The sequence below is a fragment of the Balaenoptera borealis genome (genome assembly GCF_965194805.1).
Source record: "Balaenoptera borealis genome assembly, chromosome: 19".
Taxonomy (NCBI): Eukaryota; Metazoa; Chordata; class Mammalia; order Artiodactyla; family Balaenopteridae; genus Balaenoptera; species Balaenoptera borealis.
The window spans coordinates 6,055,078-6,075,138 of record NC_138878.1 but is presented as its reverse complement, the minus strand read 5'-3'; the positions used below and the strand labels follow the sequence as shown (position 1 = coordinate 6,075,138).

At 41.8% G+C, this 20,061-nt stretch overlaps 1 protein-coding gene across 5 annotated transcripts in view; it reads left to right on the top strand.

The window, feature by feature from the left end:
- Positions 1-17,264, top strand: part of PLCG2 (phospholipase C gamma 2) — a 202,838-nt gene extending 185,574 nt beyond the window's left edge. For all 5 annotated transcript variants that reach the window (XM_082366318.1, XM_082366316.1, XM_082366315.1 and 2 more), the window contains exons 32-33: positions 16,045-16,229; positions 16,927-17,264. In XM_082366318.1, the coding sequence (XP_082222444.1) occupies positions 16,045-16,229; positions 16,927-16,969 (228 nt within the window). In that variant the 3' untranslated portion in view covers positions 16,970-17,264. The remainder of the gene's footprint in view (positions 1-16,044; positions 16,230-16,926) is intronic.
- Positions 17,265-20,061: the final 2,797 nt, after the last annotated feature.

Genomic DNA, 20,061 nt, shown 5'->3' with positions numbered 1-20,061 from the left:
GCAGGCTCAGTACATGTGGCTCACGGGCTTAGTTGCTCCGTGGCATGTGGAATCTTCCCAGACCAGGGCTCGAACCCGTGTCCCCTGCATTGGCAGGCATATTCTTAACCACTGCGCCACCAGGGAAGCCCAATACTGTGTTTTTTTAAAAGAATTAAAGGGTTATGGCAACCCTGTGACCAGCAAGTCTGTTGGCACCGTTTTTCCAACAGCATTTGCTCTCTACATGTCTCCGTCTCACATTTTGGTAATTGGCATATTTCAAACTTTTTCGTTATTATTGTATTTGTTATGGTGATCTGTGATCAGTGATCTTGGCTGTTATTACCATGACTTGCTCAGATAATGGTTAGCATTTTTTAGCAATAAAGTATTTTTAGTTAAGGTAGGTACATTGTTTTTTAGACATAATATAGTCTAGTGGAAACGTGACTCTTACATGCACCGGGAAACCAAAAAAATGTGTGTGACTCGCTTTATTGCACTATTCACTGTATTGGGATGGTCTGGAGCCCAACCTGCAGCATCTCCCAGGTGTGCCTGTAGAGCTGAGCACCATCCAGTGGGGAAGGGAGAAGGCAAGGACGGGGATGCCTTTGAACAGCCATAGCCATCGCCCATGCAGTAAAAACTCAGAGGAGAGAACGTTAGGCTTTCTGCATAGCTGTTTGCCTTCCGTTCAGTTTTGATAACCTTGATAGTTTCAGAAGCATTTTAGAAGCATCAAAGTGGAAGAGGATGCAAAAATACAAGGCACGGTAGGTGGGGGCCGAAGAACCTCAGTGACAGTTTGTTGGTATAAACTAAGCTCGTGATGATGAAACTGTCTGAAAAGGATAAGGGGATGGATAATGGAAGGTTTTCCTTTTTTTTTTTTTTTTTTTAATAGCTACTTTATTTATTTATTATTTATTTTTGGCTGTGTTGGGTCTTCGGTTCGTGTGAGGGCTTTCTCTAGTTGCGGCAAGCGGGGACCGCTCTTCATCGCGGTGCGCGGGCCTTTCACTATCGCGGCCCCTCCCGTTGCGGGGCACAGGCTCCAGATGCACAGGCTCAGTAGTTGTGGCTCACGGGCCCAGCTGCTCCGTGGCATGTGGCATCTTCCCAGACCAGGGCTCGAACCCGTGGCCCCTGCATTAACAGGCAGATTCTCAACCACTGCGCCACCAGGGAAGCCGAAGGTTTTCCATTTTGAAACAAATTTTAAATGTTAGCACTTTGGACTCTGTCAAAGTAAATGTAATGTTTATATGAAAATCAGTTTTCACTTGAGCCTTAAATTATGGATCCAAAAAAAAATGACCTTTCATGATTCTAAGTGATAGAAATGCTCGACATGAAAGTTTTATATAAATTCCTCCCTTTCCTGGTAGTCCTTGTTGAGCATTCGTCTACACACTGCTCTGCAAAGCTGTCATTAAACAACCCGGAAGCATTATAAAGAATTTAAATGACTAGGTAGCACCGGCGGCAGATGCAATTAGTGTATTTAAAAGAAAATGTGTTTATCCAGCTTTGACTTCCTTAATGAGGGAAGCTTCTGCTGGGGAGGCCACTGAGAGGGTGGGGGGAAGAGGGGGCTTTGTGTGGGGTTCCCGGGGGAAAAGTTGTCTGAGTACGTGCAGGTTTCATCTTTGCTACTGGTTCCCGAGCTTTTATTTAATTCCACATGTGTCACCTGGTTGTAAGCCATTCCCAGGCACCGTCTGGCCTGTCTGCCCCACACTGTGCTGAGAGGTGTGTGCTTGGGACACCTGGGTGCCCAAGGTCAAACCGCGTTTTATTTATCACTGTATCCTCTGTGACGCCGGACAGACACTCTGGTAAACAGCTTCCAGAAAGCCTTGTCTGAGCAAATGATTGATCCAGTGCGAGCTGAGATGGAGTTTACTCATAAAACATCGGCTGCGATAAGAGTTTAAAGCCCCAGAAAGCTGTCAGTAAGCACGTTGAGCCCTTTCTGAAGAAGCCATTTAAATGTCACAATCACTTATCAATTCTGTTACTCTGTTAGCTGTATATATGGTTTACAAAGGGTCTTTTTAACACCATTACCTATGATACTTAATTTGAGAAGTAGGAAAAGGAAGGAAGGGGGAGATTGAAAAAATCCCATAAACCACCTGTACATAACTACTGCTAGCATTTTGATATCTTTCCTTTGCCTGATAATTTTTTGCATATGATATTTTCATAGTTGCATTCATATAGTATGAATATGTGCCCTTTATTCACTTCACAGATGACGCTAAGCATTTTTCCATATTCTTACGATTTTCAAAGCCATTAATGCCTATTTCATCAGGTAGAGGTCCCTAATTCACTTAGCCTTTCTCCCACTGATGGACAGTTAGGTTGTTTGTACCTTTTTACTTTATAATAATGAAGGTCTTCATAGAACATTGATTAAAAATTACTTCCTGAGGCTACTAGCTATTTTGCAATGGAATAATAGGTCAAAGAGGAAAATAAAAGACCATGTATTTTTGGATACATGTCGAATTGTTCTCTGGAAGTAAATAGTTTCTTTTAAGTTGATGTATTTATATGCAATCCTGCCATTAATTGAAAAGGGCCTCCTTCACTCAAATGATCTAAACTTGTGAGATTCAGAAGAATGGGGAGAAATACGTAAACTCGAACAGTCGTCCTAATTATCATCGATGGGCAAGCTGGCAGTATCTGGAGGGTACGTTTGAGAAAACTGGCAGCCCCAGGATCTCTGAGTACAGATCCCGGGGTCGACAGTGCTGACCTTCGTGCTGGGTGGGAGCTAAGGTACAAGGGGTAGAGTGGCCTAGTTGGAAAGACCAGGATCTGTGGTTCCCAGCAAGGCTCAGCCGGAGCAGATGTGTGGATTCACACATATCCCTCTGGAGAAGGGCTGTGGGGCACACTGAAGTCCTGGAGGATGAGTAGGGGGTGCTGCACTCGGGAGCTGAGCTGGTCCTGGTGTTTGAGATTGGGAAAGATTTCTTTACAGTTGGGAGACCTGGAGACAGAGAAAGGCCCTCCTTGTGCCTCAACAGCTAGAGTTTGACCAGTGCTGCTCCCAAACAGCAGAAACAAAGGTGCCTCCACCACGGCCCAGTGCCTTGGTGTGACTACCGCACATACAAAACCATGAGCATGCAGTGGAAAACCGGGCACGCAGCAACAGGAGGAGGAAAGGCCAGGTGAATACCTGGTACAGGTGGCTGGCAGTTGAACTAGAGCTGCTGGAAGCATCTTATGAGAACCCTAACACATCAGTGCTTTATTTGGATGTACATTAAAGCTCTAAAAAAGACCTTCTGGAATTTGAAACCAAAAAAAAAAAAAAATCTTTTGAATTTAAAAATTCAGTACATAAATAGAGAGATCCACATTAGTGAGTCAAACGACAATGTGGATTTGTTTCGCGGTGCGCGAGGAGAGGGGATTCAGAGCGCTGCCTAAACGAGCTCCAGAGACGGGCGCTACCCGAGGCTATCAGCACGGACACCAGAGACGGGCATGAGATGCTAAGGCTGCTGCTGCAACCACCAAGAAGCCTGTGTGCGAGCACAGGTCACTCTCCACACCGCCCCTCCCGGGAGCCGGTGCAGCCCGCCACTGCCAGGGTCCCGTGATCCAGGGACAACTTCCCCAAGAACACACGGCGCGCCTCAGGCTGGTGCAATGTCACGCTGGTCTCTGCTGCCACAGGCTCGCCCTGCATCCGTACCCCTCCCTCCCCCGGCCTGAGTGAGCCAGAGGCCCCTAATCAGCTGCTTCTTTAACCCCGTCCTGTCTGAGCAAAGAACAGACGCCCTCAGGCAACCTATGCCCAGAGGCGGGGCCGAATCCAAAGCTGAACCCCAGGAGCTGTGCAAACAAAGAAGAGAAAGGGAAATCTCTCCCAGCAGCCTCAGGAGCAGCGGATTAAATCTCCACAACCAACGTGATGTACTCTGGATCCGTGGAATACCCGAATAGACAACAAATCATCCCAAAATTGAGGCAGTGGACTTTGGGAGCGACTGTAGACTTGGGGTTTGCTTTCTGCATTGAATTTGTTTCTGGTTTTATGTTTATCTTAGTTTAGTATTTAGAGTTTATTATCATTGCCAGATTTGTTTATTGATATGGTTGCTCTATTCCTTTATATATATATATATATTTATTTTATTTTCCTTTTTCTCTTTTTGTCAGTGTGTATGTGTATGCTTCTTTGTGTGATTTTGTCTGTATAGCTTTGCTTTTATCATTTGTCCAAGGGTTTTTTTTTAAGTATAGTTTTTAGTGCTTGTTATCATTGGTGGATTTGTTTATTGCTTCTGTTGCTCTCGTCTTTTTCTTTATGACTTCTTAATTTTTTTATTTTTAATAATTTTTTTAATAACTTTTTATTTTATTATTTTTTTCTTTCTTTTTTCTTCTCCCTTTCCTTCTGAGCCACGTGGCTGACAGGGTCTTGTTGCACTGGCCGGGTGTCAGGCCTGTGCCGCTGAGGTGGGAGAGCCGAGTTCAGGACATTGGTCCACCAGAGACCTCCCAGCTCCACGTAATATCAAACGACGAAAGCTCTCCCACAGGTCTCCATCTCAACACTAAGACCCAGCTCCAGTCAACAACCAGCAAGCTACAGTGCAGGACACCCTATGCCAAACAACTAGCAAGACAGGAACACAACCCCACCCATTAGCAGAGAGGCTGCCTAAAATCATAATAAGGTCACACACACCCCAAAACACACTACTGCACGTGGTCCTGCCAGAAAGACAAGATCCAGCCTCATCCACCAGAACACAGGCACCAGTCCCCTCCACCAGGAAGCCTACACAAGCCACTGAACCAACCTTACCCACTGGGGGCAGACACCAAAAACAACAGGAACTACGAACCTGCAGCCTGCGAAAAGGAGACCCCAAACACAGTAAGTTAAGAAACTGAGAAGACAGAGAAACATACAGTAAAGCATGTCATCTGCATACACTGTTTGCAGATGACATGATACTATACATAGAGAATCCTAAAGATGCTACCAGAAAACTACTAGAGCTAATCAATGAATTTGGTAAAGTAGCAGGGATACAAATTAATGCACAGAAATCTCTTGCATTCCTATACACTAATGATGAAAAATCTGAAAGAGAAATTAAGGAATCACTCCCATTTACTATTGCAACAAAAAAAATAAAATACCTAGGAGTAAACCTACCTAAGGAGACAAAAGACCTGCATGCAATAAAACTGTAAGACACTGATGACAGAAATTAAAGATGATACAAACAGATGGAGAGATATACCATGTACTTGGATTGGAAGAATCAACATTGTGAAAATGACTATACTACCCAAAGCAATCTACAGATTCAGTGCAATCCCTATCAAACTACCACTGGCATTTTTCACAGAACTAGAACAAAAAATTGCACAATTTGAAAACACAAAAGACCCCGAATAGCCAAAGCGATCTTGAGAAAGAAAAATGGAGCTGGAGGAATCAGGCTCCCTGACTTCAGACTACACTACAAACCTACAGTAATCAAGACAGTATGGTACTGGCACAAAAACAGAAATAGACATCAGTGGAACAGGATAGAAAGCCCAGAGATAAACCCATGCACATATGGTCACCTTATCTTTGATAAAGGAGGCAAGAATATACAATGGAGAAAAGACAGCCTCTTCAATAAGTGGCGCTGGGAAAACTGGACAGCTACATGTAAAAGAATGAAATTGTTCTAGAACACTCCCTAACACCATATACAGAAATAAACTCAAAATGGATTAAAGACCTAAATGTAAGGCCAGACACTATAAAACTCTTAGAGGAAAGAGCACTCATAGGCAGAACACTGTATGAAATAAATCACAGCAAGATCCTTTTTGACCCACCTCCTAGAGAAATAGAAATAAAAACAAACAAACAAAAAAATGGGACCTAATGTAACTTAAATGCTTTTGCACAGCAAAGGAAAACAAATAAGATGAAAAGACAACCCTCAGAATGGGACAAGATATTTGCAAATGAAGCAACTGACAAAGGATTAATCTCCAAAATTTATAAGCAGCTCATGCTGCTCGATATCAAAAAAACAAACAACCCAATCCAAAAATGGGCAGAAGACCTAAACAGACATTTCTCCAAAGAAGATACGCAGATTGCCAACAAACACATGAAAGGATGCTCAACATCACTGACCATTAGAGAAATGCAAATCAAAACTACAATGAGGTATCACCTCACACCAGTCAGAATGGCCATCATCAAAAAATCTACAAACAACAAATGCTGGAGAGGGTGTGTAGAAAAGGGAACCCTCTTGCACTGTTGGTGGGAATGTAAATTGATCCACCATGGAGAACAGTATGGAGGTTCTTTAAAAAACTAAAAATAGAATTACCATATGACCCAGCAATCCCACTACTGGACATATACCCTGAGAAAACCATAATTCAAAAGGAGTCATGTACCACAATGTTCACTGCAGCTCTATTTACAATAGCCAGGACATGGAAGCAACCTAAGTGTCCATCGACAGATGAATGGATAAAGAAGATGTGGCACATATATACAATGGAATATTACTCAGCCATAAAAAGAAACGAAATTGAGTTATTTGTAGTGAGGTGGATGGACCTAGAGACCGTCATACAGAGTGAAGTGAGTCAGAAAGAGAAAAACAAATACCATATGCTAACACATATATATGGAATCTTAAAAAAAGAAAAAAATGGTTCTGAAGAACCTAAGGGCAGGACAGGACTAAAGACGCAGATGTAGAGAATGGACTTGAGGATGTGGGGAGGGGGAAGGGTAAGCTGGGACGAAGTGAGAGAGTGGCACGGACTTGTATATACTACCAAATGTAAAATAGATAGCTAGTGGGAAGCAGCTGCATAGCACAGGGAGATCACCTCAGTGCTTTGTGACCACCTAGAGGGGTGGAATAGGGAGGGTGGGAGGGAGACGCAAGAGGGAGGGGATACAGGGATATATGTATACATCTAGCTGATTCACTTTGTTATAAAGCAGAAAGTAACACACCATTTTAAAGCAATTATACTACAATAAAGATGTTAAAAAAAAATGTGGAAGAAATGTCTCAAAATCCAGAGCAATACCACCATGAGATAGAAATCATAAAGGAAAAGATAGGTCATGGGCATCTGCCCTCTGAGCCTAGCATGCAAGCATGTCCCCAAAGGACAAAATGCAACAGAAGGGTGGGGAGCTACTAATGAAGCAGTTACTAGTGGGGATTTTCTCTGATTTGCTACTTGAGAGATGACTCACTTGGTTCCTGAAGGGAAGAATAGAATGCACACCCAACACCCCAAGTCATATCTTAGTAAAACTTTTGAATTCTAAGGATAAATAAAAAACCCTAAAAGCTTCCCAACACACCAAGTTATCTACAAAGAAAACCAAATACATCTAATATCAGACTTGTCCTCTTCCGCACTGGAAACCAGAAGAATGCCATCTACAGACAAGTAAGACAGAAGAAATCAGTGCCCAGCCACCCACTTGCCATGTCAAGGCAATAGAAATGTTATTTGTGGATATGCAGGATTTCAGACATATCGTGTATCCCACTCAAGAGATAGCTCAATTTCATAATAGTCTAGAACTGAAAATAATCAAATATCAGCAAAACCCAGGAGTTAAGAGGTAAAATACAGGCATCCTAAAAGGTTTCAACATTTATGCCTGTGGGATCAATAGCCAAATAAAGCATCCTTCAAGGGAAGAGTTAATTCTGATAGTTTGAGGTACAAAGGAAATGTTAAAAAACTGAAGGTAACCACCATAAGAATTGAAAAGCAGAGGGGAAAAAGAGAGATAAACAGAAACTTGACCAAGAGAGTAAACATTAGAAAAGGATAAAAGAAGAAGAAATTAAAAATATAATAATGGATATAACTTAGATTTGATCAGGTGAATGGGCTGATTTCTCCCATTAGAAAAGAAGCAAAGAAATCCAGCTGTGCAATGTTTAAAAGAAATAGGCCTGAAACAAAGGTGAGAAGAAAAGAAACAGTAATGAAGTGTTACTGGGAAAAATTGGGAAGGAAAAATTAATACCAAAGTAGAATTCAAGATCAAAAGTACTAAAGAGCATTAAGAGGGACGATATGTAATGACAGAATGTCTGGTTTACAAAAGGGATGCAAGAGTCATAGATGTTTAGTTAGAAACCGGCATTACTATGCTACATGTATAAAACAAGTTCATACAAATAAAAGATTACTTGATTAAAAACATCTTTCAGAATCTGGATGTCTAGTATACAAAAAAATCACCAAGGACAGATGATCAAACTAATGACTAACAAGTTTGATTTAAGAGATACACTTTATGTTCTACAAGTGGATAACGTACACGGTTTTCTTCTATTTCTCAGAAACTTGATTGAGTACTTGATCACAAAGAAAACCTTAATACGTTATAACCTGATAAAATTTGAAAGATACTAAGATGGTCAAAATGTTCCCTATTTGAAAATAAGGAATTCCAGATGAAATAAATCAATTACCCCAAAGTAGTAAAACATTTATGCCATAAGTATATGTAGGAGAGTGCTTGCCTTAAAACTACACAGAAAACTGAATATTCATTTAAAAGTAAAAAAAATAATAATGAAGATAAAAGCCAACTGAAGGAAACATAAAACAAATGCTGATTCATTGAAAAGATCAATTAAATAAACTCTTTGCCTGCTTAATAAAGGAACAAAGTAAGGGCAAAAACATACAAGAGTAAATATTGAAAAGGAGACTGAACCCCAAATAATAAGATAAAAAAGTTTGAAAAACTAGGGCAAAATGGTTGCCTTGAAGAATGGGCTAAAATTGTGTCAAGAAACAGTAGAAAACTAGGAGACGAAGTCCTACAGAAAACACCTAAAGGGTAATAAAACACCTATCAGATAAAATAGGTATCAGATCCAGATGGTGTTAATAGCTGTATTCTATTTGGATTTAAAGAACACAATTCCAGTTTTAATCCACTGAAGTCAACAGAAAACTGGAAATGTTCCAGTTAATGTCTTGAAGCTGTATAACTTTCATATCACCACCCAGTCGTAGATAAATGTCAGTTATGAATACAGATTAAAATTCTAAAAAAAATTAGCAAGTCATTTCCAGCTATTTACTGGAAGAATGATATATTACAAGTTAGTAGTTCAGTCCAATGATGCAAGGGTGGTTTAACCCTGGTATATAGTTAGTGACACTGAGCAAAATCATATACCTTTAGAGGTAACAAATGTAACCAGTCAAAGAAACAATCAGTATAAAGTGTGGTAAAGCAATAAAATTATCTGCTCACAAATTATGGTTATATACTTTAAAAAACAGACTCCAATTTTAAGGAGACTGATTTGTGTATTTGTCACGTATCTATTAAGTCACTCACTTTTCTCTATTCTAAACAGTTGGAAATGTGGGATGGGAGGCAGGGACAGATGGGAAATCTCATTCATGATAATGACAAAAACTATAACATCATGTTAGGAGTAATTCGAATAAGAAAGGTATAGGGCTTTTAGACTGGAAGACATAAAGCAACACCTGAACAAGGAGAAATATACACCAACCCTTCCAAAGTTAATGTTTGATTGAAATCAGAGGTATCAGTGTAAGCTCACTTAAAATACACATACACACAGGTATGCAGAAATAAACATATGTTTGCATCAGTTACTCTACATATATACATACCCTAGCTGTGTCTACTGAGAGGGCCTAGAACTAATGACACCCCAGTAGCAATGAGCACATCCAAGCACCCACATCTTGCTTTCTAAATATCATTCTACAGTAAAAGAAATCAGAGCTCTTTAGACAAGAGCTTAATTCCAGAGTAGGGACAGATAAAATATAAAATGAGCCTGGAGTATCTTCAAATTCCAGTAAGTAACAGATAAAGAAGTGCTAAAGAAAGGATGGTGACACATCAAAATCTCCGAAAGGCCCAAGCTGGAACAATTTGAGCAGCAAAATAATAATATTGGATTATAACCCATGGACACGTGAATGTTTAATAATTAAAAGAGAGACATACAGCTCAAAATCAAAAAAACAAACCACCCAACCAAAAAAATGGGCAGAAGATCTAAGTAGACATTTCTCCAGAGAAGACATACAGATGGCTAATAGGCACATGAAAAGATGCTCACCACCACTCATTATTAGAGAAATGCAAATCAACACTACAATGAGGTATGACCTTACACGGGTCAGAATGGCCAGAAAGTCTACAAATAATAAATGCTGGAGAGGGTGTGGAGAAAAGGGAACCTCCTACACTGTTGGTGGGAATGTAAACTGGTGCAGCCACTATGAAGAACAGTATGGAGGTTCCTCAAAAAAATTAAAAATAGAGTTACCGTAAGATCCTGCAATCCCACTCCTGGGCATATATCTGGAGAAAACAATACTTTAAAAATATACATGCACCCTTATGTTCATTGCGGCACTATGTACAATATCCAAGACATGGAAGCAAATGAAATACCCATCAACAGATGAATGGATAAAGAAGATGTGGTATATATAAACAATGAATATTACTCAGCCCTTAAAAAAAGAATGAAATAATACCATTTGCAGCAACATGGATGGACCTAGAGATTATCATACTAAGTGAAGTCAGAGAAAAACAATATCATATATTACTTATATGTGGAATCTGAAAAATGATACAAATGAACTAATTTACAAAACAGAAACAGACTACAGATACAGAAAAATGTCTGGATACCAAAGAGGAAAGGTGGGTAGGAGGAATAAATTAGGAATTTGGGCATAACAGATTCATACTACTATATATAAAATAGATAAACGACCACAACCTACTACTATATGGCACAGGGAACTATATTCAATATTTTGTAATAACCTATATGGGAAAAGAATCTGAAAAAGAATATATATATATATATGTGTGTGTGTGTGTGTGTGTGTGTATGTATAACTGAATCACTTTGCTGTAAACCTGAAACTAACACAACATTGTAAATCAACTATACATCCATAAAAAATAATTTAAAAATAATAATTAAATGAGAGAGAAGAGATAGTTTTTCCTTACAGAAGAATTCCATTAATAAATACAGGAGTGACCTGGAAGAAATAACAGGCAAAGCATTCTCTGACATAAATCGTACCAATGTTCTCTTAGCTCAGTCTCCCAAGGCAATAGAAATAAAAACAAAAATAAACAAATGGGACCTAATCAAACTTACAAGCTTTTTGCACAGCAAAGAAAACCATAAACAAAAACGAAGACAACCTACAGAATGCAAGAAAATATTTGCAGATGATGCGACCAACATGGGCTTAATTTCCAAAATATACAAACAGCTCATACAACTCAACAAGAAAACAAACAACCCAATCAAAAAATGGGCAGAAGATCTAAATAGACACTTCTCCAAAGAAGACATACAGATGGCCACCAGGCACATGAAAAGATGCTCAACATCGCTAATTATCAGAGAAATGCAAATCAAAACTACAATGAGGTACCACCTCATACCAGTCAGAATGGCCATCATTAAAAAGTCTACAGATAACAAGTGCTGGAGAGGGTGTGGAGAAAAGGGAACCCTCCTACACTGTTGGTGGGAATGTAAGTTGGTGCAGCCACTGTGGAAAACAGTATGGAGGTTCCTCAGAAAATGAAAAATAGAACTACCATATGATCCAGCAATCCCACCCCTGGCCATATATCCAGACAAAACTATAATTCAAAAAGATACATGCACCCTTATGATCATAGCAGCACTACTCACAATAGCCAAGACATGGAAACAACCTAGATGTCCATCTACAGATGAATGGATAAAGAAGATGTGGTACATATATACAAAGGAATACTACTCAGCCATAAAAAAGAATGAAATAATGCCATTTGCAGCAACATGGATGCAACTAGCGATTATCACACTAAGTGAAGTAACTCAGACAGAAAAAGACAAATACCATATGATAATCACTTATATGTGGAATCTAAAATATGGCACAAATGAACCTATCTACGAAACAGAAACAGACTCACAGACATAGAGAACAGACTTGTAGTTGCCAAAGCAGAGGGGAGGGATGGACTGGGAGTCTGGGGTTAGTAGATGCAAACTATTACATATAGGATGGATAAACAACAATGTCCTCTACTGTACAGCACAGGGAAGTATATTCAAATCCTGGGATAAACCATAATGTAAAAGAATATAAAAAGAGTGTATATAGGTGTATAACTGAGTCATTTGCTGTATAGCAGAAATCAACATTGTAAATCAACTATACTTCCATAAAAAATAAAATAAAAAAAATAAACATTCAAGAAAAGAAATGCAGGAGTGAGGGAAATAGAAAATCGCCTTTGGAACACCACAGTAAAGATCTACCAGTGGATGCTAAAATTAGTGAGTCAAAGTTTGAGGAGAAACAGGCTATTTGCATAGTCTCAAACTACTGATACCTTCCTCTAAGAAATTTAATTGGAAAGAAAAACAGGAGCTTTGCAGTGGATGAACCCAGCAGACACCATCTTAACCAAAAATGATCAGTGTCACCATCAGTAGTGTGTTGACATCACGTGCCTCCTGAGAAGGTGTGGCATTCGTGCCAAAGCTGCATAACCTCAAACAAATCATGAGAAAACACTGGACAAAGCCTTGAACTGCAGAATGTTCTACAAAGCAAGTGACCAGGACTCTTTCAAAGTGTCAAGGTCATAAATGGGGGTGGGGGGTGGGGCTGAGGAAATGTCACAGATTGGAGGAAACTGGAAGACACGGCAGTTGCGTGTGATGTGGGTTCCTGGACTGGATCTTGGACCAGATAAAGGACATGGATGGAAAACTCAGTGAAAACCGAATACTTTAGTTAACAGTATTGCCCCAATGCTAATTTCTTAATTTTGATAATTATACTGTGGTTGTGCAGGATGGTAACCCTGGGGACCAGGGTGGCACAGGGTATGAGAATTTGCTGTACTCTTACTGCAACTTTTCTGTAAGTATAAAATGGCAACATAAAAAAATTAAAAGGAAAAAGCATTGGTGGGGGGGAGAAAACAAACAGAAAAAAAGTAAAGATAGAGAATTCCATGAAGGTTTTGTCACAGAGCAGAGAAAACTTATTACCAAAGGTGTTCTCCAAGAATTCAAGGATTTTAAATTCTAAATTATATACACACACATCCATCTAAAACAAGGGGTTAAAGAAGATTCAAGGGCTCAAAGTGGGAATAATAATAAAATTGCAATGTAAACATAAATTGATATAACCAAAAATGGATTTAACTCCATGGGGGAAGATAAAACAGCCAAATCTTTCTCTCTGAAGATAATCCTTAAAAACTGAAAAACCAAGAACTTGGAGTAATAAGCAGGGATTTTTTGTTTTGTTTTGTTTTGTTTTTTGTTTTTTAGAAAAACAAAATCATTTAACTGTGAAGTTAATAATCAAAAGAAACCACTGTTGACTTTAGGGGGCAGGGATCAAGAGGCAGGGGGTGGTGAACCAGGAGACAGCTGGGTTTTTTGGTAATAATCCTCGTGGGACTTCTTGGCTATTTAAACTCTGTGCTTATATAATTAATAAAAACTGAAAATGTAAAACGTAAGAGGGAGTAGATGACATATCGATGGGGAGCATATGACTTATTCAAGGACGTTTGTTGTGAAGGTGACGAGAGATGGGTCCGTAGCTGCTGGGGTGAAGGCAGAGCTTCTTAAGATGTACTTGCATACTGCTGATGGAGATGATTTAGTGAAAAAAGGAAACGAAGCAGGACAGAGAAAGGGTAAGTGCAGGAGGAAAGCCATGGGCTATATGGCAAGGAGCCAGATGGGCAGATTTCCCACGTAATTTCATCTACACGAAACACGAAGCAAGGCCATCAGCTGAGATTGGGGAGATTTAGGGAGAGCAAAGGTGTGAAACAGTCATCTTAAGAGCTGGAAAAAAGAATTTCTTAGTGAAATACAATAGGATTGTACTGTTTAACGTGCTTCTATAATGGACGTGTTAATATTTTATTTAGGGTTTTCTCACTGCTATTCATTGAAGTTTTTGGTCAGGTTTTGTTATGCCGGCTTCATATAAATTACTTGGAAGCCTTCTTTCTCAGGGCTATGGCACATTTTGAATAGAATTGGAGGTAACCGCTACCTACATACAACAGATGTCAAAGATACCATTTGTGAAGCTTTCTGGGGCTGATATAAAAATTTTCTCATTTTCTTCCAGGATAATTATTTTTCTGTTATGGGCTACTTTTCTGTAATAGAACATATGTGTGTATATATATGTTGAGCCTCCCTCCCACCCTCCCTATCCCACCCCTCTAGGTGGTCACAAAGCGTCGAGCTGATCTCCCTGTGCTATGCGACTGCTTCCCACTAGCTATCTCTTGTACATTTGGTAGTGTGTATACATCAGTGCTACTCATCATTACATATATGAAAGCAACATAAGTTGTTTTCTTCTAGGCGGAGAGCAGGTGAAAAGAGACCATTTGTAGTACAGTGTTGTTTTGCTTTAGTTTTAATAGGAAGGAAAGCTGGTCTCCTTGAGGAAGGATAAACGGTTAAGCGAAGTCACTATGGACCCTTCCCAGTGCCTCACTCAGTACGTTGAATCAGTTACCAAGGACCACCCATTTTACCTCCACTCCTTGTGCAAAGACAGTCATCGTTTTACTCCTCGGCACTTTGCCAGTGGCCAGAATAACCTTTACCATCTCTATCCCCACTCTCCAAAGTCAGAGTTCTACCTGCTATCCCGGGGATGTCCATGATGGTTTGTTAGGTCGTTAAGGTGAGAAAAAAATTTCAGACCAAGCTATGGTCTGAGCCACGTTTTATAAAAATAAATGACAACAGAAGCCCACTTGTGTATATGGATGCCTGTTTTTTGTAGCACTGGAGTCTCTCACTTGACCTACTGCACCAGTGGTAACAGCCACTAGACCCACCCCCTGAGTAGCCATCCTTTGCACAATAGACAGAGACCTTTTAAAAACATCAGTGAAGCAACACACCCTCCCCTCCCTTGCTGAAATCCAAACACCTTACCCGATAAGATTTTTTTTTTCCCCTTAGCATAATGGGGGGAATATTTTGGCTCGGACAACTGCAGGGTTTAGGAGTAGGGCTTGTTTCAGTCATGGCTGGATCCAGGTGCTCTCCCAGCGGCTCTGTCTCCCTCTCTTTCTCGACGCGATAGCAAAGGGACTGCTAGCAACTGGAAACAATCATCACTCTTTCCACTGATCCCCAAGAAAAGAAACTTTCTTTTTACCAAGAGCACTGACCAGAGGCCCAGCGCTGCTACCCATCTGCCTGGCTTGGGTCACACGCCAGGGGGCGGCGGTGACAGGGGAGTCCTCGTTACTGGCCAGCGTGACAAGCCCATCTCTGGGGGTATAGCCTATGTTTCCCTGCCTCTTTTTGCCGCAGCGGGGGTGACAAGTTTATTGCGCTATAATTCGTATACCGTACGTTCCACCCACTTCAAGTATACAGTTCAATCGTTTTTAGTCTATTCAGAGTTGTGTAACCATCATCATGACCAGTTTTGGAATATTTTCATCACCCCAGAAAGCAACTCCTGCCCATTAGCTGTCTCCACTCACTCCAGCCCCCAGGCCACCACCAATCTACCTCCCATCCAGGCTGCCCTCTGCCTTACCTGCTGTGTTCCACTATAAGCACAGAGCCTTTGCATTTGGATGAGAGCCAGAAGGTGACACAGACCCATGAAAAACCAGATTTGATTGAGAAACAAGATCAGTGGGCAGTGCATTTGTTATTTCAGTGTTTCACAATAAAGCTCCCCCTCCTCGAGAACCAGAGTTTCTAAACTGCTTGCTTCCCATGGAGTAAATGACTGCAAGTTTATCTTTGGTGAAAAGAGCCCCTAGATCTTCTGGGAAGGTCCCGGCAGACGACAGGTCTGCCCTGTGCTCCCCTCCCTCACACCCTCCAGGTGCCATGCCCCACATCCTGGTTTGGAAGACATTGTCCCCACATGGTTGTTCTCACCTCTCTTCTCCAGGAGAGTGAAGAGGAGCTTTACTCCTCCTGCCGCCAGCTGCGGAGGCGGCAGGAAGAACTGAACAACCAGCTCTTTCTGTACGACACACACCAGAATTTGCGCAGCACCAACCGGGATGCCCTGGTCAGAGAGTTCAACGTCAACGAGAACCAGCTGCAGCTGTACCAGGAGAAGTGCAACCGCAGGTGGGTCAGCCCCTCCCCCTGCAGACCCTGCAGCCACTGTGATGTTGGGCCCCGGGGCCAGGGCTGCGGGAAAGCCTCCGTCTTTAGAAATCCTGATACCCTTGACTCTATTTCTCTTTGCTCCATCAATTACTTACAGTTAGAGCTTAAGCATCTGCACCTTCCCTAAGCTGAGCCGTCCTCACGAGAGGGACACTTGAATGTCAGAGTGCAAATAAGCCATGACCACTACTGTTTAAGGAGCGCTTCTAGACTTCCCAAGCATGGGCTAGACCAGTGGTTCCTAAAATCGAAACAGAATCCCTCCCCCTCCGCAACAAGGGATGCTTTGAATTGTGCTACGGACGTGTAAGGAGAGACAGCCAAGTATGCCAGATATTCCTGCTCCACCAAGAACTATCGTGAAGAAAATGCCAGTAGCAACCTCCATTGCAAAGAGCATGGAGACTCCTTACCCATGTTATTTTCATTTCATCTTGACCACACCTACACAGTAGCAGTGACCCCAGGATAATGACCAGTGAGGAAACAGATCCACAGAAGTTACATGTCTTTGCCAGGGACTCACTTCTCCAACTCTGCCCTGTACCCTCCAGCCCCGAATATCCTGCAAATGTGTGGACAGAGAAATGTCAGAGTTCAGCACGTGGCCCATGTCCTAGACTAATGGATGACGGTGAAATCTGTTTCATTTCAGGTTAAGAGAGAAGAGAGTCAGCAACAGCAAGTTTTACTCATAGAGGCCGGGCTCCACGTGTAAAGGTGTCGTGTGTGCACGTGTGTTTGCATGTACGACTGTGTGCTCTCTTCGGACCCTGGGAACATGTGCACGGGTGAGGTCATCCTCTCCTCAAGCCTGTCAGCGAGATGACGTTTCTGAAGTCGACCCAAGTGGCATAAGTTGGGGTAACTTCCTAGTAACTTTTTCGTCTTGGACAATTTCTTAACTTATAGTCTCTATAGAGGACCCCCAAATCTGCTCACATTTGACCTCTCGTGTTCCAAACCTCACTGAATAAAAGCAATGAAACTCTTGATCAGTTAAAGCTTCTGTGCACGACCTGTAGAGTGAGCAGTATTCCTTCTCTGGCCCCTAAAGACCCAGGTAACTGACTTCCACAGAAGATGAGCCCCATCTCTAAGCAACTAATTCATTAGATTCTGGAAAGGATTTGAACTAAAAGGCAAACGATTTCACACTTAAGGCCATCAGAATTTACCAGGGCCCAGAGAGGAGCCCTAGGCCTGCCCCAGGTCAAAGCACTTTAACTGCCACCAGCAGGCTGAACCGACCTGCTGCCACACATGACAGGGGGCTGGGGGTGGAGCCCACCCATTAAGACAGAGACTTGCTTCGTGACTGGGGCAGTGGGGGTCAAGGGTGGAAATCTTGGGGCCTCTTTGATTTACAGAGCTGATCAGAGCCCCTGAAGGCTCGGCCAGCTTCTCACTCACCCCTGCTCCGTCCACTTATGAGCCGGCTGCATAGCCACAGGGAAGCTCCGGGTCTGCAGCTGTCCACAGGCAAGAGGTCACTCACTGCTTAAACGGGGTGATACAGGGTAAGGCTCTCTGGATTATCCAGTTTTCTGGAGCGGTGAGCGAAGCCTTAGGAACCTACAGAAAATCTCAGATTCGGCCACCCACAAAGGGGCAGACCCACCTAGGACAAGATGATCCTCCTCTACATCTTGAGATGCAGTTTAATGATTTGTACAGTGTGATGCTTTAATAAGGCTTTTTCAAGGCGAGGATAGTGTGCGGGGGGTGGGGAGTGGTCTGCAGAGCCACAACTTGGTCAGAGGGAACTGAGAACTAACTTAGGAGACAAAAGGGAACTATGGGAAACAAGTGACTGCTGGGGAGCAACAAACCAGCAGTCAGTCTGGTGGCTTTACTTGGATGGAACTGTGTCCTAGAAATCCACTCCGCCCGCCCCTTATTATCCTGGGTTTAGCACGCACGAATTAGCTGGAGTACCTTAAAGCCAGCCATGCTCTGTCTCATCAAAAGACCCCATCCCTCCATTCCACGCAAGTTTATCAAGTACTTCCATACACCAAGCACTATGCCAAAGTCTGGGGGTTCCAGGTCTTAAAAAAATTAAGGAAAGAAAAGAAAAGCCATGGTCACCAGTCTCATGGAACCTATCCATGTGCTTCTAAAAGAAATGCGTTTTATCGTCCATGAAACCCTGAGTATACCTAACAGCCCCACCTTGGTCAGGCTGCTCTTACTACTTAGTTATTCCTTGAGTTGGAGTTGCTATTTTATTTGGCAGCCAGCAACTGAGGGAAGAACATTCCCGATGGTAGCAAATGTTCAAAGCAACATTCAAGAAAGGTTAGATGGAAAAGGCACTGAGTTGAACGCTGCAGGGAGGGAATTTTCAGACTCTGTAGCCAGTGCCCCATTGGCTGTTGGCCAGGAAGCCACTGGAGCCTAATTATTGCACCTCCAGCCACAAGCCCCTTTTGGCTCCAGCATTACTTCTACAAGCTCAGGTGTTGATGTCATTACCTGTTTTCAGCTAGGGGTGAATAAAAGACATAAACCTTCCACCTCACTCCATTTTAAAGCCAAAAGGTAAGACCAAGATCCCCTTTCTGCTTAAAATGGATTTTCTGCTACTGTGTCAAAAAAAATTAAGAAGTGGTAGCACAGAAGGCAGAAGCTAAGCACCTTTTCAGCTGCTATCTTGTAGAATCCATACCGAGCCATACTCACGCAGAGACAGAGCAGGCACATGAGAGGGTTTATACTCTCAATGGTGCTGGGAAGAACCCTCTCCCCTGAAACCGGCTCCTGCTCCTCCGTGCTACAGTGACTTGAATCCACTATTAGAGAATATTTGCTTTGGCACTACACTCTCCCCTTAATAGGGTAACACATTAATCTGGTTCTTGGTGGTGGTAGAATTCTCTAGGTTGAGACATAGAGAAAGTGAGGGGCACAGAGGACATCAGAGTCTGCCCAGATGCCACATAACCTAAGTATAAAATATCTAGCTGAGATTGTGGTTTAACAGCCATGTAATGAGCACAGCCAATTCAGGCCAAGGAGAATCGCGATTGATAGGAACAACGTGAAATGGCAGCAACAATGATGGAGTCAAGCCATGATTGCCTATGTGTAAAATAGTCTTCATTCTAATTGGTAAAGGAAATGGTGAACATCCGTTATTATGTGGAAATATAAATGGAGGAGGCTGGTTAGATCATTTGAGTTTGTGAAATTTAGGTTATAGAAAGTTAATTTCTCTACTGTAAAACTTGGCTATTCTAATGTGCACAGTGAAGAGGGGTGTAGAACATCCCTTTCCCAAATTTGATCTGAGAACCCTTTGGCCAACAAACATCTTACGGGACTAGTTACAGTGGACATTTGAGGACCTGCTGCTTTATTAATTAAGAGGCCACATAATCTAATAATTTATATGCTTTATGACATAGTTAAATAAAAACTAAACTTAAGCCCCCAAGGCCAATACTTTTTAAAGTGGGCCAGTCTTACCCCTAGCAGTCTACCAGACCTTTCCCAGGAGTTAGTTTTAGGGGATCAATTTTCAGATCTTCCCCTTCCTATTGTACTCTTTCCTAAGATTCATCTGCCCGAGAAAATGCCCTTTTCTCTCCTTACTGAAGAAAACATCTTTCCCCATAGTCAGTCTTACTGTAGGAGCATGACTCAAGATGTAAACATCAAAATATGGTGTTTGGAAAGTGAAAGCCTCTTAACAGGATACAAATCCTTCCGCAATGCTGGTGGTTCCCAATTCTTTGCTTTCAACAAAATTGAAGGAACACCCAAGATTTCTGAGTATTTATTTTAG